This window comes from Psittacula echo (genome assembly GCF_963264785.1).
Source record: "Psittacula echo genome assembly, chromosome: 3".
Taxonomy (NCBI): Eukaryota; Metazoa; Chordata; class Aves; order Psittaciformes; family Psittacidae; genus Psittacula; species Psittacula echo.
This window is the reverse complement of record NC_137736.1, coordinates 83,758,423-83,781,116: the sequence shown is the minus strand read 5'-3', so window position 1 is coordinate 83,781,116 and position 22,694 is coordinate 83,758,423. Positions and strand designations below refer to the sequence as shown.

Below are 22,694 nucleotides of genomic sequence, written 5' to 3'. Positions count from 1 at the left end.
TGTCCTAAGTTTTGCACTGTTTATAGTCCAAGTGCACAGGGCAAATGGTTAACCTAAATGATCTCAGAGAACTCATAGAAAGCAGAAGTGACCATAACGTTCAGTGACGTAGCTTTGCTCTATGTGAAGGTCGGAAACCTCTTGGATACAGGCTCCAGCTGATTAAAGGTGGAGTTTTTCACTCCTAGAACTGTTGAAGATTGGAAGCAAACTTAACGGTATCTTTCGCAAGGGCCTCTGCTTTTATAATTGCAAATAACAGCGGAAATTGTGCTAGCAGAAGGCTTTTAGACCTTGAATCTAAAGAATGTAGGCCTTTTAAAATGCTCTCTGTTGGGTTTGGGAAGTGTAATGTTGATACACACCAGCAAAAGAATAAATTTCTATCTTTTGCTTAGGAAACCAACGTGTCTCTAGGCAGCACTTGGTGTGCCTTGCAGCATGGGTATGGGTAAAGAAATCTGTGTACTTAAGGAAACGAAGAGGAAATTTTTTTTCCAAAATAGTCTCAAGTGAAAAAGGAACAACGATGTGTTTCAGAAATATTTATTATTATTATTAATATTATGATTATTTAATTAGAACAAAATTGTAGATATTGCACATTAAAAGAGAGGTTCCTTCCTATCCATGAGAAAGATGTTACTGAGTACAAAGGCAGCAGCCATCTCTGGTGTGTGATATTAAGGAAGTTGCATCAAGGACTTGCAGGTCAGATCCAGCTCAGGACTTTGTGTTCCTGGCAGCCTGATGCCTTTATGATGTCTGAGCAGGCAAGGAAGTTATAGCTGCACTGAGTGGGAGTGGGTGCTTTCAAACTAGGAGGAAAGAGGAGCAGGGACAGTCTGTGTTCCTGCCTCCCTGCTGGTTGTCACGTTGCATCAATTACTGTATTTCTGTAAAGAGTGCCACCTACGCTGACTGGCCACTGTCATCATTTTGCTAAATCGTAACTATCCCCTGAATTCCCCTGAAAAAAAAATCCCCTACCTTTCCCCTGCAGCCTTTCACTAGCTTATTCCTAAACAGGCAGAAACAGGAGAGGTGTCCCAATACATCACTGGTCTGACCTGTTGCTATGTCGGTCTTCCTGACACCATTAATTCTCCACTTTTTTGTTTGAATCCCTTCACTGTGCTGCATATGAAGCTTGCTCCTGAACCAGCCCCAAACCAACAGTGTATGGGGCAGGTGAAAAGTTGTTCTGGTATATTTAAGCCATTTGCCCTTCCATAACTTCTGGCACTGTAAGCAGTGTAAGTGTTGTTCAGCTTCTGTCTGCAGTCCAGCCCTGAATATTTACACATGGGGACTCAGTCTGTGGTACCCCACCTTTGGGAGGCTCCCAACCAAAAAGTTCCTTATTTTTAATATGAGCAGTAGGAGAACGGGACCACTGTGAGTGTGTGTTGGTGTGCTTCTGAGGTGTGCCACAAATTGTCTATATGTATAAAAAGAAGTTTACTGATGTTGGTGGTAGTATACTAAATTTTCTTTTTGACAAACACACATCTTGCATTAAAAGCAAACAAAACTCCTCCTTCCAGCCCTACAGCATCTCTTTCTAGATGTCCCAGTTTCAGTTGCTTTTTTTTTTTTTTTTTGTCTAAAAAATTCTCTCTAGACTGAAACATTCTCTGTGTCCGAGGCAAATGTTTTAGAAAATATAACCAAATCATGGAAAAAACTAGCAATTGCATCTGCTTTCATATGGAACTGAAGATCTTCCTGGCCAATAGAGCCTGTATTTCCCAGAGTCATTAGCTTGTTTCCACTTATTTTTTGTTGGTAACTGAAAACCTCAGCTAATTAAAAAAGCCTAGAGCCTTTTCAAGTATCCCTCAAGTCGGAAATTATGATAGATCAGGTAGTTTCTGGGTTAACATGTAACAACTGAAATAGTACAGAGTTTATAACTGGGAATTCAAAGCAAAATACTTTTCTTTTGGTAATAACCATAGTTTCATATTTTATATTGGCCTCTTACTTGGCTTGAAAACTTTTAAATCTTGAATAATAATTAAATTTCAAGTCAAATATTTAAAAATGTTTTGTTTTGTTTTGTTTTTCTTGCTTCCTGGCCTGCTTCAGACCGGAGGAGACCAACAGAAGAGTGAAAAATGTAAGATACGTACCTCAATGCTTTCTGAAGCAAGTTCGTGCTGACTGTGACTGAATATTTTTAAAACACTTCTTTTGATTGCACTATCATGTTAACCTTCAGCTGTTCATTTATCTGATACAAATTAGTGCTATCTTAGGATGGTCTCTATGCCATTTACTTTCCCAAATAAATGTTATAATTAGAAACAAGACCTGTACCTGCTTGCTTGAGATGCAGGAGATGCATCATAACACTCTTTAATTGGTTTTGATGGAGATCTTAGCTAATACTGCAACCAAGATTTTACAACTCACTGTGGAAAAAATCTGTAACAGCATGCTGAGATTCTTCTATACTGGTATGTGGTACAAGAGGGAAGTAAATAAGCTTATATTTGGTTTTTTGTTTATTTGGTTTTAGGTTTTGATTACATTATACTGGCTTGGGAGAAAAGCTCAAAGTAACCCTCATTATAATGGTCCATACCTCAATCTTAAAGCATTTGAGAAGTTACTAGGGCAAGCATTGACTAAGGTAAGGAATTAAAAATAAATGAATAAATAAATAGCGTGAATTTTAAAGTTTGGTACACATTACAGCATCAACTCTAAACAATTTCTTGGGGTTTTAGTTTTATTCTTAGGGCAACATAGCCCTTTGATTTGTTTATTTGGCTTGCTGTCAAAGTCCATGTGAAAGGAAGAATTTTTAGCTTGCACTGGTTCTTCTGCTGTCCATATAATCCCACGATTCAAAATCCACATGATCTGACTGATGTAGTAGGTTGTGAAGAGGCCACTCTTGCTTCCCTTTGGCTGAGACAAGAGAAATTTAAGACCTTATGTTGAATCTTCTATTCAAGCTGTTGTTTATGTTGTTTTTAGGGCTTTGAAAGAGTCTTTGTTAAAGTTTGTGCACTCAAAATGCATTTTAAAAATTTTAAGTGAAAACTCAATAATAGCATTTGCATCTTAAATTATTGTAAAAGACCTTTCAAAACTTACTCTTACAGGCACTTGAAGAGTCTATCCACCTGAACAGAAGTGGCAGGGATAGTGGATACGGTGATATTTGGTACGTTGACCGGGGAGAGCCCTTTTCATCTTCAGCTAGCCATAAAAGAGACGATTCCTTTGATAGCTTGGACTCTCTTGGTTCAAGATCTTCCACAAGCTTTTCATCAGATATAACCTTGAAAGGTGGCAGTGAAGGTATGTTTTCCTCTCTTAAATCTTTTGCTGAGATACGTATTATAAATGTGGGAGAAGACAATGTATGTACCTAGTATTTCAGGCACTTAAATTGGCTTGAAAGGCAACTTTAGTTTTGCAACTCCTGCAGTTGCGTTCTGCTTCAGCAAATATTGACCTTTAACAGTTGGTAGAAACAAAGATTGCATTACTTCTCGTAGGAAGGGTTGCTGGGACTGTTGCTCTCACTGCCATGTTAGTGTGTGTGAACGTGCAGTATATTTTCCCATAGTTCAGGAAAGCAACTTGTACTATAGTGTGAAGTTATAAAAATAGTGAGCTTTTGGATTTGTTACATGTGAATGACACAAAATCATTGGGCTGAAGCCACACGGAAGAATTCTGATCTGAGCAAAGCAGCATGTAGACATGCTATATATGTGATGTACCTGGGCTTCTACTGGCATTAATCTGGTGAGATGAGCATGTGGCCATGCTATTTGCTGGTAGCTTGTCTTTGTTAGTAAATTTGATTGTCAGGTATGTTTAATTAAACTGTGCTGGTTTATGTCTAGAGGTTAGCACTTTGTTTCCTGCAGGGAGCAGTGATAGTGAAAGAATGGAACAAATGTAGCAGGGGCTACGTTCAGCTTAATGGACCTTATCACAGCTTTGCCACAAACCTCTAAAAATATCTCTCCTATTGTTCCATCAGTAAATTCACAGCCAAGACATCCCAAATGTGGAGTTAAATTGATTTTAGATTTTAGTCAATATTCTAGCCAGAAACTTGTGTCTAGAGAATAATGTTTGTGCCTTCCCTTTTTACCTCTTTCTTCTAAGGTTGTGACAGTGACACAGACTCAGAACTGCCTTTCAAAATGCATGACTCCCATAAAGATGACAGGTCTTACCGTAGGATTTCTGTGATCGAACCGAAGCCTGCCACTGATTTCAATCGCTTCTTACCCAGCAAAAACAAGCAGACGGCCTATGTGCCAGCACCTTTAAGAAAGAAAAGGACAGAGAAGAATGAGGACAACAGGAGGAGCTGGGCAAGTCCTGTCTTCACTGACTCGGATGGAACATTTTCAAGGTACTGGTGTGCAGTCTTAGTAAAGCAGACTTTGACTTAAGACTTTTAAAATAAGTGATTTATTTATTAGCTAAAGAAAAACTAGTGTTGCTGAAATACAAAATAAAGTGTTAGAGTTTCCGTGTTCTAACGGGGGGGATGTTTTGGTGTGGTGGTGTGATTGGTGTTTTGTTTTGTTCGTTTGGTTTGGTTTTTTTTTTTTTACTGAACTAGTTTTCTGGCATTTAAGTAATGTTATGAGGCTGATCAGAATCTAGAGAGAGGGGATTTTAATGCTCTTAAATGCAAGTTCATGAGAGGTAGTTTTGGTTTCTCATTAAAGTCTTCCAAAATACACTGATGAACTTCAGTTGTCCTGCTTCTTGGTACATAGAGATGAGATTAGTGGGCAGTTTTGGGTTTCATCATTGCCTTCGTGACTTCACTGTCTTCATTCTGTTCCTGTTTTGATCAACCTCAGTGGACATGAAAGGAATCCTGTAGCCTCCTGCCAAAGTAGCAGAGCAGAGTGTGGGCTCACAGATCCAGCTTCCCTCCAGATGATCTATGAGTATGACAGTGGCTCTGATTCGGAAGATGAAAGAAGGCTGCCTGACCTGGTTATGGATGACTTAGCAAATCGTAGATTTCTAGTCAAAAAGAGCCCTGTAAGCTCTGCTACACCTGGACATCATTTCATGTTGCGCAATGACTCTCCTAAATCTTGCTCGCAAGAAAGTTATCCAGCTGGTCCACTAGCTGCAATGCTTGAACCACTGAGGTCAGAGATACTAATCCAAGATCCAATAACTGTTGCATTATCTAAATTGCAGTCCATAATAACTCCATAAAGTTAGCCTTCTAATTGGCATTTTAACAGAGCTGATAATTTGTTATGGCTTTTCTGTCAAACTTCATATTTTTGTCAGAGGCAGTAGGATGCTGATGTAACCATTTAACTTTTTTTTAATTTTTTTTTTCTTAAATATATCTTACGATTTCTGGTGCTGCAGTGGAATTGAAAACTAATTTGCTTCATTCGTGAGGTTGAACTCCTGGGCCAAAAAAGCATGTCTCTTTGCATTCTTTATGTCAAGTTGCTCCTGGAATATCTTAACTGATTGGGTATTTTGCACAGTAACCAGAGGAGGCAGAGGCAGTTGGCTACTAAAGAGGAAAACAAACCAAGAGCTAACATTCCTTCAGAATTATCTGGGTATTTTGATGAGGACGAGGATGAAGAAATAGGCATCCCAAACATTGAGAAAGATGATCTCTATTTTCGCAAGCTAAGTTCTTCAACGGCAAACACAGTTGTTGCTTTTGACAAATTTCTTCCTAAGTTTTGGACTCCAGAAGAGGAATTGCTATGGAAAAAAATCAGAAAGTCCTCTTTCAAACCCTGGTATAAAGAGATTCAAGGGTTCAGGTGCGTTTTCATGCATGCCCCTGTTTCTCTCCTGTGTGCAAAACCTATAAATAAAGTGTAGTTGTATGACTTGATTTTTATTTTTCATTTTTATTGCCAGTGTAGCAGCAGGATTTGTTTTCTCCTTTTCTTCCTTTTCTTTTTTTTTTTTTTTTTGAGAATAATTGAAACATTATTTTCATTACTGTTGCACCGTTGCCACCATGCATTTTACTCAATGAGTACACTTCGTGTTTGTTTTATTTTTCTTTCCCTCTGCTCATTCTTTGTGCTGCTACACAGTAGAAAGAAATCGGATTCTGAGGAGGATTTTGCTTACAAACAAAGCTCTGCCATTGTTGCTAATCACCCAAGACCAAGTTTTGACTGGAACAGCAGTTGCAGAAGAGATCAGAACTATAAGCCGACTGCTGACTATGTGGGAAGCTCATTGTCACAGATTGCAGAAGGAAAAATCTTGGAAGCTGCTGATCAGCCCAGGTTGATATTGCTGCATGAGCTGCACTCTTGCTGCATCAAAAAGAAATGGCTGGATATGCAACAGCTGAATGAAATTAAACCACGTCCTGTGATGTTGCACTTTTTTGGTTATTACATTTTTCTTTCTTTTTTTTTTTAATGTATCCATAAGTTGCTGGTCTTCTTGAAGATGTAAATGCAAAAGTGTAACATGCTGCATAGGGTTACTGGCTTTGTGTGTGAGCATGTAAGCGTGCTGTGTTTGAGCAGGTTAGTATGCCATGATACCTTTACGTTGGTTGACGTGTGCTGTGCTACAGTTAGTGGTGGTGAATGCCAAGTGATGTAGTTGTACTGCTTGGGATGCTGCAAATCGAAACCAAATGTATATCAGATACATTGTGATCTGCTTGTCTCTTGCTGCTTAATGATATTTTTACTTCCCTCCTTTTGTTTTATATGCTTCAGTCAGTTTTCATTACTTCAGGCTCTGCAAAAATACTCTGACTACTTGTCTTCTGAAACGAAGACCAAAATAGATCCTACTTCTGGCCCTAGGCTCATAAAATGTAGAAAGAATATTTCCTTTATACCAGGAAGCAATCAAGGAGATGGGGAAAATGGGTATCTGTATCCAGATTTGGAAAACGATGACTTTTTCATTCGGAAAACCGGAGCTTTCCATGTGAATCAAGTTGTTCTCCAAGACCCCCGGTATTTAAAAAACTTCTCTGAGCAGGAGCCTCCCATAGAGGGTGAGATAATTCTGCAACCTAGAGAGGGCCAACCTGTGATTCCAGATTTGGAGAAGGATGACATGATTCTCCGTAAAATCCTCTCTCAGAGGAAAGAGGTGCCTTTATCGGGCGCTCCAGACAAGTATCACCCAGCACTGTTTCCTGATCCATGGAGTCTTCCGGAGGAGATACGGTCCAAATTCCTGTGTTTACTTGAAAAAGACGCTACACCAGAGGAAAGGAAGAGCAATGGCAGAGTGCTGTCACCATCTTCCCGCCACAAGAAGGACGATATGCTGACCCGCAAGTTAGAATCTTGGAAGGTGGGAAGCAATGCTCAGCCAGTAAATTTTATCCCAGGTCCGTGCAGTGAAGAAGACTGGAAGAAGTGGGAAGCAATCAGGGAGGCCAGCAAAGTTAGACACAAGAAACGGCAGATGGTGGAGAGGTCAGGTTGTGTCCTGCACGGATTGTGCTTGAGTGCAGCTGAACCCTTTTCGTTCAGAAAAGCATCGTCTTGTGCTGAGCCATTCATAGAGTGCCAGTCTGCTATTTGTTCGTGGTGTCCTTGGACAAGCTTGTTATTTGCTTTAAATAGAAGCTCCTGACTGCAATACCATATTTTCAACAAAAAATTAACAATGTTTTCTAGTTGTAGGCTGCTATTTTAGAGAAAATATGTTAGTGTTCCTTCAGGCTTAAAGTTCTGCATCAGTTTCTTTCCATGGTTCAACAGGAATAGTGATTATTTGAAAGACTGTGGAGGCTAGAAATATTTTCTTTTTTCTCCCCCATATAACTGATAAAAAAACTTCTGAAGGACATGAATGCTCTGACAACAAATTCTGGAAATGGGCATTCTGATATTCTTGCTTGCACCTAAACTCAATATGCTTGTAAACTGTTCTGCCACAATTCTGAGATAATTAGATGAGGTGGAAGAAAATATCAGTAGTGTTTCGCCCACTCTAAGTCAAGGTGCATGCAAATTGTGTGTCCATGTAATATTAAATTCCACTGTTACATGTTTTGTTCTGCCAGTGTTTCTCCCCTGCTCTCATACAGTCCTGAACAATACTTTCCCCTAATCCTTTCCTGATATACTCAAAATTTCTCTGACTGAATACTGGTTTTAACTACTTCCTAGCTGTCTTTTGAATTTTGTACTTACAGGGGGAGAGTGGGATTTAGCCTATTTGCTTAGCTCTGAAAATACGGCATTGCAAGTTGCAGTTCTCCCAGCTGCGCATCATTACTTTGTAACTAAGACACTTTCATGTTCCAGTTGATATTTAATGTTGCTGTGTTTTGTTTTTAAGCTTAATACTGTTAACAAAATGTGAGCTTCACAGAGGAATATTTCTGAAGTGCTTGAAAATATTTCACTTTTTAAGAATTCATTCAATAGAATAAAATACTCATATTCAAGACTACTGAAAATCCGCTTGAATCACACTGAATTAATTTGATTTTCCACTTAATATGCTAAACTTCTAAATAGGACCCTTTATTCTTATCCAAGTATTAGTTTCATTTAGTATCAGAAATGGTTGAAGTAATAAGAAAAAAGTCTCTGTAAGCCTTGCTGGGACTCAAGTTATTACTAATTTTCATTTCGTGAAACGAGGATCTTTTGAGCATCTCACTGTTCAGCAGCACTGGAGTAAGTGGTGCAGAATTAATACAAGGCTCTATCAGTGCAGTATTGCTAAATCAGAACAGCTGAGAACTTGTAGGCAACCTTGTTCTGTCAGTTTTCTGTCTGACTTAACCATCATGCAAGTCCCGATCTGTCTTTTGACTAGTTTCAGATCTCTGATGTGCTGTTCCATGCTGACTGGTCCTCAAGCTTTGTTTCCCCTTCATTTAGTGAGAGTGCTAGTGTACTTGTGGTGTTAATGTTATGAATATCAAGATACTGAATCTTTTCTTTTTCGGTTTCTGATTTCTCAGACTGTTTCAAAAGCTTTCTGATGAGCAAGGGTAAGTTCTATACAAGCTTGAAAGATCATAACACTATGTTTGCCTCTAAATTTTCGTGCATGCACAGTAGCTAAAAACTCATGCTGGAAACAACTTGTGCATGCTGCTTTGTTGTTCTGTGCTGGGCAATTTACGTGGCGAATGTAAGAGACTAAAAGCTATGTCAGAAGCTCTCTCTGGCATCTAGGGTATCCGAGTTAGAGTTATCAGACACTTTGAAAATCAGCTCTAGTATTTTATTTCTGCTGAAGTACTTAGAATCATAGAATCATAGAATAGTTAGGGTTGGAAAAGACCCTAAGATCATCTAGTTCCAACCCCACTGCCATGGGCAGGGACACCTCACACTAAACCATGTCACCCAAGGCTCTGTCCAACCTGGCCTTGAACACTGCCAGGGATGGAGCATTCACAACTTCCCTGAGCAACCCATTCCAGTGCCTCACCACCCTCACAGTAAAGAATTTCTTCCTTATATCCAATCTAAACTTCCCCTGTTTAAGTTTGAACCCGTTACCCCTTGTCCTATCACTACAGTCCCCAATGAAGAGTCCCTTTTTGGCATCCTTGTAGGCCCCCTTCAGATACTGGGAGGCTGCTTTGAGGTCTCCGCGCAGCCTTCTCTTCTCCAGGCTGCACAGCCCCAACTTTCTCAGCCTGTCTTCATACGGGAGGTGCTCCAGTCCCCTGATCATCCTCATGGCCCTCCTCTGGACTTGTTCCAACAGTTCCATGTCCTTTTTATGTTGAGGACACCAGAACTGCACACAATACTCCAAGTGAGGTCTCACGAGAGCAGAGTAGAGGGGCAGGATCACCTCCTACTTCGTGTTCTGTGTTTAAATTAGGCTTTAGAACATTCAGAAATGTAAAGGAAGATTAGTAAATATTTTATTTCAAAGGCTGTACAGCTATAATCTGAAAATAATTAATGACACGGTATTTATCATGTTGTTGATGAATGTTCGTTGGTTATTTTGTGTACTTCAGGTTATTGAATCCTCAGTGGTAAACTTATTGGTTAGTGCCATGTGAACTTAGACTTTGCGATGTACTGTGGCTCAAAGGGAAATATTTTTCCACTTACTGTGTCATGGCATGTTAACTATTTGCTTCTCCATGTTTTAGTTATTTATTTTTTAATGTGCATTTATTTGTTTATTTAATTTTACCCTGAGGCAAAACCTGGTCAATGGCTAAACACTTCCAGAAGAAGCAAGAAACATTTTGGAAGAAGTTAAATGTTAGGGGAGAGAGACACAGAAGGCTCGAGTCATTAGTTAGATTTTGAAGTTAAAGCTAGAATTGAAACTAACATCTCATTCCTTGGTATGAAAGGGCATATAGTATCTAGGACTAGATTGTCCTATTTTGTTACAGGCAGAGGTAGAAGCTCAAGAGAAAGAAAAGGAAACCCTAGATGTGTAATGTAAGTAAAGAACTCCTGGGGAACAATTTTGATACTTATGTACAGTTCGGTTACCCAAAACTGTTTATAGATGTAAAAAAAAAAAAAAAAAAATTAAAGAAAGAACTGTACAAGAGAAGAGTTTCTGCAATAGTGACCAGGAGATTTGTCTTAAATTTGGCATTCCTCCCATTCAAAAAACAGGCAAGCAAACAGGTATAACTAGTTAATGCTCTGGCCTCTGTTTCTAGAGGCTGAAGTCCAAAGTCTTATGTTACCAGTGAAAGTGAGCGGGGCCCCTTGGGAGGAGATGAGAGTCTGATTTGTTAGTTCAGAGCTCTTGAAATGAAACAGTCTAGAGGAAGGCCCTGTGCTGAATCAGTTTTGGTTTTAAGCCGATTTTCTGTTGTATCACAGAAGTGACACACTTTGAAGCCCTCTTATATCTTGGTTACACCCCTTCATCATTCAGTCTTTGCCTGGATAAATGCAAAAAAAAAAAAAAAAAAAAAAAGAAGAAGTAAGCCGCATAAGCCTAGCTTTCCTTTTAGATTGCAGCACTGAAACTTATGATGAAACACCTGCATTTTGCTTGGTGTCTCAGAGGCTTGTGGTTGAGCAGGAGTCCTGTCCTATGCCTAAATTAAAAGTCCTTCAGTTTATCATTGCAGTGTGAAAGACTAAAGTAGCATTTGAAAGGCTGGGGGGGAAGGCATGAAAGGTGAGCTTTGAGGAATTTTGGTTAAGAGGAGCTAGTGAGTAGGAGTTCATGGGCAGAAACATGTAGCCAAGTTGAAGGAATTAGTGAGAAGATGGCTGTGTTAACCATCCTGACTTGGGTGGAAAGCATCATGGAGGCTTGGGGATGAGTAACATAGGCTAGTGACATGCATGAACTGAGCATTTAGCAGTTAATTACTTTTTTTCTTTAGAAACATGCTTTAATGACTGACTTGATTTTATGATTAACCTAAGGAAGGAATGAATGGGAGATGATTCCAGAGCTGTTACTGGAGAAAGCAGTGAAAGGACAGCGATTTGGACTGTGGGAACAGGGATGCCTCTTATGTCAAAGAAAAGAGTAAGGTCAATAAAAAGAGACAAGTTTAAACAAAGGAATCAGTTGGGTACAAAGAACTCAATGTGAATGATCAGCATGGAGCTGCTTATTCCCTTAACCTTATTTTATTTGCTCAAATATGAAACTAGTGACTCAAGTTTTGGTCCTAGAGCACACCCCAGCATTGCTCAGTCAGCTGCCCGCGTGTTTTCTGCTCTGTTCGAAATAACACTCAAAAGCTCAGTTGTACTAATATCAACCCCTCCCTTGAAGGTTTCACTTGCGTAAATGATGGCTAAAATGTGATAAAGCCCAGTATGCTTTTTCTTTCTAGGAGCAAATCTTTGAATGATGTCAGTGCAGAGGAGCTGCAGTCATTGCGCAAAATCCGTTACGAAGAGCTACAAAGGATCAAAGAACAGTTACAAGAACAAGATCTAAAATGGCAAGAAGTAAGCACTCCTTTTTACCCCTCTTCATGTGTCCTCCTGAAAGGCTGGGTGCTGCCTACCTTCAGTGTCCCTAGAAAACAGGCTTTGACGTGTGTGCAGCAATTTATGGGGCTGTCTTCTGAAATGATGTCTTATGCAACTGCTAGGGATGTCTGTTTAATGCAGAATTGAACTTATTTTAAATATCATCATAAGTATCTGATTAATGCTTCAGGTTAAGACTTATATGCATTCTAATCAAGCCTTCATGCTTGATTTCTCTGGACATAAAAGTTAGGGCTTCATGTGTTATCTGACACATGTGAATACTTTTTTTGTGAAATGATTTGAATGTCTGAGCATTTGATCCTCTGGAAGAAGGAAGGGAAATAATATTTTCCCTGTGCAAATTTGTAAGGCTTCTACCCCTTAATAATTCTGTCTTAAATCCAGCTTGTAAGCTGGTGTAATAGCTTTACACAGCATCATAACGGTATCTGAAGACTTTTTCTTTTTTATTAAAATCCCTGCTTGACAACAAGAAGCTGGAATTAAGACCAGAACACCAAGCAAGAATCATAGAATAGTTGGGGTAGGAAAGGACCTTAAGATCATCTAGTTCCAACTCCCCTGCCATGGGCAGGGACACCTCACACTAAACCATGCTACCCAAGGCTCTGTCCAGCCTGGCCTTAAGCACCGCCAGGGATGGAGCATTCACAACTTCTCTGGGCAACCCATTCCAGTGCCTCACCACCCAGAAGTTCACTGTTGTTTGTTTAAAACACCTCAGCCATCTCGGCTCTAATATTCAGTACTACTTTTAACTCAGCTCTGGTATTTCATGTAGAATATTGCCAGTTCACATTGTGGTTTTACAGAAATTAAGAAAGTATAGAAGTATATGTGTCGTGGTTTAAGCCCAGGCCGTAAATCAGAACCACGCAGTCTACTTCCCCCCCCACCTTTCTTCTCTCCGCTTCTGGAAGGACGGGGAGGAGAATCAAAAGAATGCAACTCCCACGGGTTGAGATAAGAACAGTTTAATAACTAAGGTATAACACAAATCACTACTGCTACCACCATAATAATAATGATAAAGGAAATAACAAGGAAGAGAATACAACCGCTCACGGACCGGTACCTCGCCCCCATCCCGCAGTGATCCAGTCCTTCCGGGGACTCTCAGTTCTACATCCTGGGCATGACGTGCTGTGGTATGGAATACCTCTTTGGCTGGTTTGGGTCAGGTGTCCTGTCCCCGCTTCCTCCTGGCTTCTCCTCCTCCCTGGCAGAGCATGAGACTCACAAAGTCCTTGGTCAGTCTAAACATCGGTGTTATCAGCTTTGTTCCCAGGCTGAAAGTCAAAAACACAGTGCTGCAACAGCTACTAAGAAGGAGAAAAACTGACTGCTACTGCTGAACCCAGGACAATATGTTTTCAATTTAGAATGTAAAGTGTGTTTGTTCTCAAGCTATTGTATCAGTTTAACATAGTAGTGATTTTGGGGGGGGGGGGGGAGGGGAGGCAGGGGAAATCATCCCAAACTCCAAATCTTACAACAGGGAAATACAGATGGTATTTGCATTTGCTTTCCGCTATGTGTCACTGGGTGAAATATTGTAGAATAAAATAGAAAGTGTTGGGTTCTAATGGGGGGAGAGGGCAAAACATGTACTTTTCCAGTGGCAGTCCAGTAATTACAATTGTTAACTTTACAGGCAGTGAGTGAGCCTGTAACCTTAACTGAAATACAAGAGCCCCTTTATCATTTAGTAGGGGAAGGTACATGAAAATATTGCTGCAATGCAGGCATGCAAGTAAAATCAGGACAGTAGGTAGTGTGATGTAGGTCTAAGAGGTATTGAGAAAATCTGATTGTATATGTTCATGTTATTCTTACAGGATTTAGCAAAATGGAAGAATCGTAGAAAGAGCTTCACTTCTGAATTGCAAAAAAAGAAGGAAGAGAGAGAAGAAATAGAAAGGAGAGCCTCTGAGGTGTCTGAAAGGAGTACAAAGTCACTGAAAGAAATACAGCAGGAGAGGTAATGACCCTAATGGGAGTATTATGTTGAGGAACTTAATTCTGAGAATTTCTATTCCCTTGAATTCTTGAGCAGCTTTTACTGGCAAGTTGCAATTGATTCTGCAGACATCTCAATTTTGGTTGCAAAACATAATGTAGAAATCTAGGCAATCGAAGGACAGAATATGGTCCGCTAATGCATTGTTTTCACAGAAAGTTACGCAGTTTTGATCTATAAATGGTGTTTTACTCTATTATCCATAAATAAATGTATTGAGAAGTTAGTATTTGCACCCACTTTGAAGAGATTAAAAACATAGCACTGAACTGCCTTTTTTATTCTTAGATCAACGTAACTATTTCTCTTTCTTCTATCACTGCATTTGCTATTCTTTTAACCACTGTGGATAAATACAGCCAGAATTTTAATGTATATCACAGAGCTGTAAATTTTTGCTTGATTTCCCTTCTGTCCCCAATTGCTCCTCTGGGTGTTTACAGAACAAGATTCTCTTCAAAGAGTCAGAAGTGTAAACTGAGTAGCACAGTATCTCTTCTACGGGTAACAGTCTTTCAAATGCGTGTATAACTGAGATGAAGGGAATATGGACATGGGATGTATTCATAAAAGAAATTTAAGAATGGTTTGCGTTTCGGGGGGAAGTTAATTATTTGTGAGTACAGAAATTAGTCTCTTGAATAAAATATGGATGTTAGTTGTATTGAATGCCCCAAATCATCAGAATCTTAAAAACCATGGAGTAAATATTCTCTGTGGTGGTTGTTCTTTTATGACAAAAGGAATGCATAGCAGAAAAAAGCCCCAAACAACTGAACTTCAGGACACCATCTTCTTTGTCATCTGAATTTCAGTAATTAGCATTTTCATAGAGCAGACACACCAGCTATACAATTCAGGCAGCATTATGGGACTACCTTCTTCTCATTTTTCCTCAATAAAATCTTGATTTTTGAGGATATGTAACTTGAACAGCTATATCATTTTCTTGGCAAAGAGATTTCTGTCATGGTGGCAACTTGATAATGTGATGGTAGTATGCCTGAGTGTTATGAGGGTGTTGAAATGGAAAGGAAGGGAAAAAAGGTAGATTTAAAAATATATTAAAATACTATGAGTTAAATGATGCCATTCATTTTCACATTTTGGAGACGTGTCTTGGTTTGTGCTTTGCTTTGAACATTCAGTAGTTGAAAGACTTAGGGGGCTGCCTGTTTGTCAAGTCAATTTTGGTATTTTAATGTGCTCTGTCCCCATAGGGAGGACAGAGATCAAGATTCCTACAGGCAGCGAAAATATGAACACAGATGGACATATTCACTGAATGATGATGTGTTTAATGAAGAAAAAGCACCTTCCACACAGTCACAAGCCAAAGACTACCTTTTGGAAGAAGATACCACCTACAGTTTTAAGGACAGCAAAAGCACAAATACCGCGCAACAGTGCAAGGAGAACCTCCCGGAGAGCTCAGCCACTCGTGAAGCTACTGCTCCACCGAAGAGCCTGGCAGAGGAGCAAAGCTCGGCTCTTTTGTTTACCCGCTACTCAGCGAATGCTCAAACTGGGTCAGCTCAGGTTTCAGCTTCTCTCCCCAGAAGTTACCAGAAAACCGATACCTCTAGGTTAACATCTGTGGTTACACCAAGACCTTTTGGTGTCCACTCAAGAGGAATCTCGTCACTTCCACGGTCGTTCACGGTAAAATTCTGCTTCGTTCCTGCAGTTTGGGGTCTTGGGTAGCTGGGGGAGGAGTCAAGTTTTAACATTTTATTTATTTATTTGTTTTTAAATCATTTGCTGTTTGATGAAGTCTGTGTTAATAAAGCAGGCAATTCTGCTGTGGCTTTAGATGTTTACTCATGTTTCTGTACTTAAAGGCACTCCTAGAAATAAGGCTGATAAATACATTTCGTAGAATAATCATTTTATTACTTTTAGTAAGCTGCCTTCATGTTGCCTATCAAAAGCCTTTGTCAGATGTAATTGTCTGAAACCAAGTTAATGTAATTAAGTGCTAAAGACAAATTTTTCAGGTGGTTTAAGTTGCTCCTGCTCTGCTGACTTCTGGTGAACCTGAAATTTTATGCTGCCTTAACATTTACCTGCTCAGGAAAGCCCTGAAACACAGAAATTGATATCCACCCTCTTCCCCCACCCTGATTAATTGTGTTGATTTTCATAGCTTTCTCCTAAATCCCTATTTGTCTCAATTTTTAAAATGGTAAGAATGCAAATCATTCTAAGCAGGTGATTTTAACATTTTTACCTTAAAAAGTCTAGACTATTCTGCAAGCACTTCAAGAGAAAAAATATGTTTTCTTTAAAGTAGGTAATTAGTAATGGGTACAGTAACCAGAATTTGCATGAAAGGGAGTTTTTTGTCAAATATATAGATTGCTGAAAGACTACGGTTTGTTTTTTTATTCTTAACCATATGTTTACTAAACTGTTATTTTTGTCCTAGATGGATGATACCCAGAAATACAATGGAGAAGTAGAAAAACCTAAGAGAACTCAAACGTTGTTCACTAGCAGTTCATTTGCAGAACCAGACTCTGCACACCCTCTCTCCGCTGGTGCATTCAAAAGCAGAGGTGAGGAAGAGGAGGAAAAAGAAGGTGTTCAGTCAACACCATCTCCTAGTTCAGCATTACCTGTAAAATCCCAAGACCAAGATGCTGGAAGCAGTATTCTTAAACCAGAGTATTGCTGTCCTCCTGATTCTCTTTCACTTGCATCTTCCGCAGAAAATGTGAGTCTGCCAGAGCCTGAGGATTCAAAATCTCAGGTAAGTGTGAAAATAATGTGATTACATAGTGTAACTGAATGCTACAGTAGAGTAAAAGAAAAAATATATAAAATTACAACTAACGAAAGTATTTTTTGGTAATGAGAAAACAGCTCTGAGATCTACTGTTTCCTTTGATTTAGTTCAGGGGAAATAGAATATTTGGAAAGCAAACAATTGGTTCTCTTGCAGCATTTTTTTTACCTACCCTTTATATGTCCTGTGCTTAATTTTATTTCTCATTCTAATTCAAAACAGTTACTCTAAACACTGCGATGCTTACAAAGTTTTTCTTATTCTCAAAAATAGCGCATTGTGTGCACAAGCAGGTATGTCGGATGAATGATCTGAGCTGCTGTAGCATTCATTTGCACTTTTAAACTGGTGGTGGAAAATAAAGATCAGCTTTTTAAAGGCCAGCCTTAAATGTTACTATCATGCTATCCTTTTTTTCCATTGTGGCCTGAACTCCCATCCTTTTCTTTTCGTTATTCATTTGAAATTAATCTGATTAATGTTCACATTACTAAATTTTAAAGCAAATCACCATCTCTTTGTGTGTGTGCTGATCCAGGAGTTGGGCCTTTCAGCATTTTTTTTTTTTTCCGTATATATATCCTCCAGGGCTGCTGATTCCAATTGATTGGAAAAAAACGGAACAATAGCTTTAATTGTTGATACCTTTCTGTAATATGTAATTCAAACTCCTTGACAGATTAGAGATAAATTCTTTGCATTCCTCATGCTGCTCTAAAAGTTAATTGTGCCAGTTGCTTGCGTGAGAATGGTAAGACCTTAAATGCTGATTTATGAAATCACTTCCCACACCAGCTTTTTATAAATTCAGGCACTGAACCATTCTTCTTCCTAATCACTTGTGGAAAAGGAAAATGTTTCGGTTTAATACTACTGATACCCTATGACATTGCAATGAAAGTGTCATAATTTTTTAAACTCTGATTGTTTTATAAGGAAAGAGATCATGATCTTTTTTTTTCTGTGTAATTACAAAAGCAGGCAGAGAAATTGCTGCTCTAATCAGTGAAAACATAGATTAGATATGGGTTCTTTCTATCACTTTAAGTGAGCCAAATGAGAACAGCATGTACTAGGTCCACTTCTTTTGGTTTTTTTTTACTTTCATTAGTCACAAGATTATAAATCATCCTTCCTGCACATGAGTTATGTGTTTTGGTTTTGTTTTAAAATAATAAAAAAAAAAAAAAGTTTTTTAAAAAAGCTTGTGTTGTGTTTCAAACAAGCTATAACTTAAGGAATACAAGCTCCATTTAGCATGTTTGTAAATCATTGCCAGAGTTGAGGGATTGATACAGTTCAATAGTCATCAGGGCAATAATACCAGGTTTGTGGAGTACTAGGTGTTTTGAAGACAACCTGTCCAAATTATGAAGTTCAGCACACAAAGTTGTATTACTTCTCTCACAAGAGGTAGGTTTAAAGAACCCCACCGGGTTGGGATGGTGGAAATAAAAATAACAGCAACAGTAATTTCCAGGAACACACTCAAATTCAGAAGCTTCAAATATGCGCTAGCCCAGTGTGAAAACCTAACCTATTAGTAGATTCACATTTGTGACTAATGTACTGTTACTCACCTAAGGACTTGGGTTGTATGGGAGCGTTTGCAAGCTGGTAGCTGTGTTTTGAAGAAAGGACTTATTTTCTACCCTGGGCTGTAACAGAGAGTGCTGTGCCAGGAGCATTCGTGTAACACAAGGTGAAACCTCAGAATGTTGCTTTGTAATGTTGCTGTCTTCCACACCCAGCACTGCTGAAGCATACTTTGGCTGGCTACATCTTGCAGTGCTCCCTGTAGCTGCCTGCTGCATCCTACCAGCATAGGAGCTTTGGGGAATTGGTTTAGATACCTAGACTTTTAAATACTTTAAGTTAAATCTCAACCCTTCAGGAAGGCTGGTTCACTAGGCAGCTAAAATGTAGTTGTACGTTTAATGCACGCACATAAATATGTGGAGTCTCCTCCATGCATGGCTTGGAATAAAAGTATTTTAACAGTGTTTGACAGAAAAAAGTCTACAGGTTTTTTTTCCCCCTTTTATAACAATGTCAGCTCCATGATAATGAAGTGATTTTATACCTTTAATGAAGGTATTTTAATTGTTTTTAAAGGAGTTTGCATTAAAATATTTGTGTATGCAACACATGTTCATAATATAGTGTGGAATTAAAAACAAGTGTTCCAAAATGTTTTCCCAATCAAATATTTCTGTAGTTTAAAATGGCAATGTTAAGTTTTCATTCTGATTTTAAAAGCATCTTGAAAGTCCACTAGAATGGAAGATCTGGATTCTAGCTAATTCTGGGATTAGTTTTATTATCTGAGGCCTCCATTACGAAATCCATAGCAAGATAGTAGTGTTTTACACAAATTAAAAAGATGAATGTTCACCCAAATAAATCTAGTTGCAGCATTGAGCCTAAAAGAAACTGATGATACTCATTGTAGGATGTGCAAAAAATAAAGATGAATTTCTATTATCTGACTTTTTCACATCTGACTTATGCTCTCTCGCAGTACATTCCGCAAATTTACAAGACTATCTATCCATAAAGACCCATTTAGTGGTTTAATGTCGTCAAACTCCATGCATTTTGTGCCATTATGTTACAAAACATTTAAAATAAGAGAAATGCCCAGCTAAATATATGTGTAGAGAAAATATGAATGTAAACTGAAAATATAGCCGTTTGAATAAAAACCAAATGAGTTAGTTAACTGACTTCAACACTGTTTCCTTTGTCTATGATAGTAATAATAGATGAAGAAAGTGCACATTGTGACCAGCCTCACCTGCTTAGAGGATAAACTTTCCCTCATTTAGATTCCTGTGATACCAGATACTGTAGCGTCATGTTTTATTTTTCAGGAGCAGTACAGTGAAATGAGAATCAGTATAAACCAGAGACCTGGCCACAGTCGCAGCTTTGGGTTTACTACAAATTGGAGTTCTTCAGGGGTCTTCGTACAGACAGTTGAAGAAGGTAAATATGTATTGACTGCACAAATTTTTGTTCTTGTGTTTAGTTTGCAGAGCCTTCTAAATTAAGGCATTTGCTGTCAACAATGCTGCAAATATTTTTAAATATTGGGTGAAGAATTCAAAAATCAATATTTAGTTTATTAATATATTTCTGTGAATCCTCATCTCTTGAAATGGGTGGAATGCACAAATATCTAAAAGGCATTTTCCTAATCAAGGGGATTTCTATAACCACTGAAAAGGCATAAATGTGATCATTCAAATATTCACCAAGCCTCTTACAGAACAGTAGTAAGGGGCACCTACAGACTTCTAACACCCAGATTGTTCCTTTCATAGAATCATAGAATAGTTAGGGTTGGAAAAGAACCTAAGATCATCTAGTTCCAACCCCACTGCCATGGATGGGCAGGGACGCTTCACACTAGACCATGGCACCCAAGGCTCTGTCCAATCTGGCCTTGAACACTGCCAGGGATGGAGCATTTAGCACTTATTTGGGCAGTCCTCACAGTAAAGAACTTCTTCCTTATATCCAATCTAAACTTCCCCTGTTTAAGTTTAAACCCATTACCCCTTGTCCTATCACTACACTCCCTAAAGAAGAGTCTCTCCCCAGCATCCTTATAGCCCCCCTTCAGATACTGGAAGGCTGCTATGAGGTCTCCATGCAGCCTTCTCTTCTCCAGGCTGAACAGCCCCAACTTTCTCAGCCTGTCTTTATATGGGAAGTGCTCCAGCTCCCTGATCATCCCCATGGCCTTCCTGTGGATGTCTTCCAACAACTCCATGTCCTCCTTAAGTTGAGGACTCCAGAACTGCACACAGTACTCCCAAGTGGGGTCTCATGAGAGCAGAGTAGCTCTGGTCACGCTTCTTTTGATGCAGTCTGGTATACTATACATTATATTTCAGTGAAGTTCACAAGATTTCACTTCATATGATTTGTAAACACATGCAGAGGAAACTTAGGGGTTAGAATTTTTATTTCAGTTTTCCCTTTCTTAGTAGTGTTAAATTTTTGAGACAGTTAATACTTTCAAGCAGTTTCAACTTCTATATTCATTTCTAGTGCAGATTTTTTTTTCCAGATGTGTTGATACTGAGGAAAAGGAAACATTTTTGTCTTGAAGCATACATAAAGTTTGTTTCTAAGGTTTAGTAGTCTTTTACAGAAAAGAAGCTCAAGTTTTCCTAATTAAAAAGCAAAACACAGCAAAACACAAATACCCAAGCAAATCACATATAATGCTTGTTTTCTGTACATTGATCTTTCCCATTGCTAGTAATACTTCAAGAATATCGAATTGTGCCCTTTCTTCCAGCTAACACAAGATCATCCTGAGAAGGGAGAAATAACTGGAAACTTCTTATTTAGTTAGTCCTTCATTACGCTTTCCAGAAAGGAAAAAATACTTTTAACAGCACTTCCTGAGCAGCCTTGATTTCCCCTTTTCCCCCATTTCAAAGACAGTTTTTAGACCTCTCCACTATAACTGAATACTTCTCATAATTAGATTGTAACCTCTAATGTACACTTTGCATGCATAACTTTCCATTTGCTTTTCCTGTTGCTAGGCTTCTGGTTTAATTTTGTTACTTCGAGGCAGAGAACTGCCTCTTTGCACTGCCAGATGTAAATGAGAGGCCTGAGGGTAGTGAGTGTTCCTGCTGGTCATTCACAAAGGTCCATGTGGGTTCTATCCTCAATTCCGAAGGCAAGGAGAAGATGAAGGCCTTGTAGCCTTCTTGGTTATGCTTCATTACAGTTCTCACAAGGAAGGGTGCAAAGTATAAATTGAATGGAGAATGGACTGTCTCTTGGTATTCTCATTTATAGCCTGTGTTTAATACTTTTTTCATCAACTGGCTCAAGTTGTATCTCTATTCATAAGCTGCAGCTTAAAGGATGGCCCATTGACAGAGTAAGATCTGTTAGCTATGTGCTTATGAATGTTGCATTTCATATTTTTAAGGATAAGTTATAGGATAATTCAGATTGGAAAGGGCCTTGGGAGACCACCTAGAGCAAACCCTGACTCAAAAGTGTCAAAACTGAATTTGGACTGAGTAGCCTAGGGTCTTACCCAGATGGGTTTGAGACCCTTGAAGGATGGAAACTGCATTGTTGGATGGAAACTGTCTAGGCATTGCATAATTATCCTCTTGGAGAAAATTTTCTATGCATATCCAGTCAGACCGACCTTTGTTTATAACCACTGTGCAGTGTTCTCCTGCCATAAATTTCTACAGAGAAAGCTTTTCCTTCTCAGTGACCTCCTGGTAGATAATGGGGGGGACTGCTGTAGGTCCTTCTGCAGCCTGTCTTTTCTGGGCTGAACAAGCCCATACCCCTCAGCCTCTCCTCACAGGGCAAGTGCTCCAGACCTGACCATCCCAACAGCCTTCCAGTTTATTAATGTCTCTCTTAACAGTGAGGAGCCAAAACTAGACACGATATTATTGATGTGGCACAACAAATGCTGACTGAATGCTCAGTTCTCCACCCTCTCCATTTTGGCATGGTTTGCAAACTTGGCAAGGGTGTGTTTTACCACCTACTGTTATTGGTGATCAGAGGAGAGGTAGAGAGGACAGGTCCCAGGATACATCCTGGGAGCTTCACTTGCAAACAGTCTCCAGGCCAAGTATAAACCCTTAACTGCTACCCGTAGAGCCTGACAGCCCAGCAAGGTTTTCACCCATCTGGTTGTTCTGCCCTGTAGACAATACCATCCCAACTTTGATGCCATGATACTGTGGAAGATCACATCAGCAGCCTCATTAAAGACAAGGTGGATGGTATCCATCATTCTCCCTTCATCCACAGATCTAGTGGTTTCACCACTAGAAGATTAATTGAATTAATTGAAGACAATTGGGTGGTTCAAGCATGATTTAGGTTTGACAACTCCACATCAGCTGTTCCCAGTCACCTCTTTTGTGAGCCCAGT

General features: G+C 39.2%; 1 protein-coding gene across 1 annotated transcript in view; it reads left to right on the top strand.

Annotated features, from left to right (window-relative positions):
* LMO7 (LIM domain 7) overlaps positions 1–22,694 on the top strand; it is a gene marked incomplete at its 3' end in the record, with an annotated part of 127,873 nt that overhangs the window by 81,257 nt on the left and 23,922 nt on the right. Inside the window, exons 5-18 of the mRNA XM_080614024.1 lie at positions 2,092–2,122; positions 2,525–2,638; positions 3,117–3,315; positions 4,138–4,390; positions 4,851–5,150; positions 5,508–5,798; positions 6,081–6,278; positions 6,726–7,442; positions 8,948–8,977; positions 11,780–11,897; positions 13,784–13,926; positions 15,186–15,627; positions 16,394–16,717; positions 19,627–19,741. Of these exons, the coding sequence (XP_080470150.1) occupies positions 2,092–2,122; positions 2,525–2,638; positions 3,117–3,315; positions 4,138–4,390; positions 4,851–5,150; positions 5,508–5,798; positions 6,081–6,278; positions 6,726–7,442; positions 8,948–8,977; positions 11,780–11,897; positions 13,784–13,926; positions 15,186–15,627; positions 16,394–16,717; positions 19,627–19,741 (3,275 nt within the window). The remainder of the gene's footprint in view (positions 1–2,091; positions 2,123–2,524; positions 2,639–3,116; positions 3,316–4,137; positions 4,391–4,850; positions 5,151–5,507; positions 5,799–6,080; positions 6,279–6,725; positions 7,443–8,947; positions 8,978–11,779; positions 11,898–13,783; positions 13,927–15,185; positions 15,628–16,393; positions 16,718–19,626; positions 19,742–22,694) is intronic.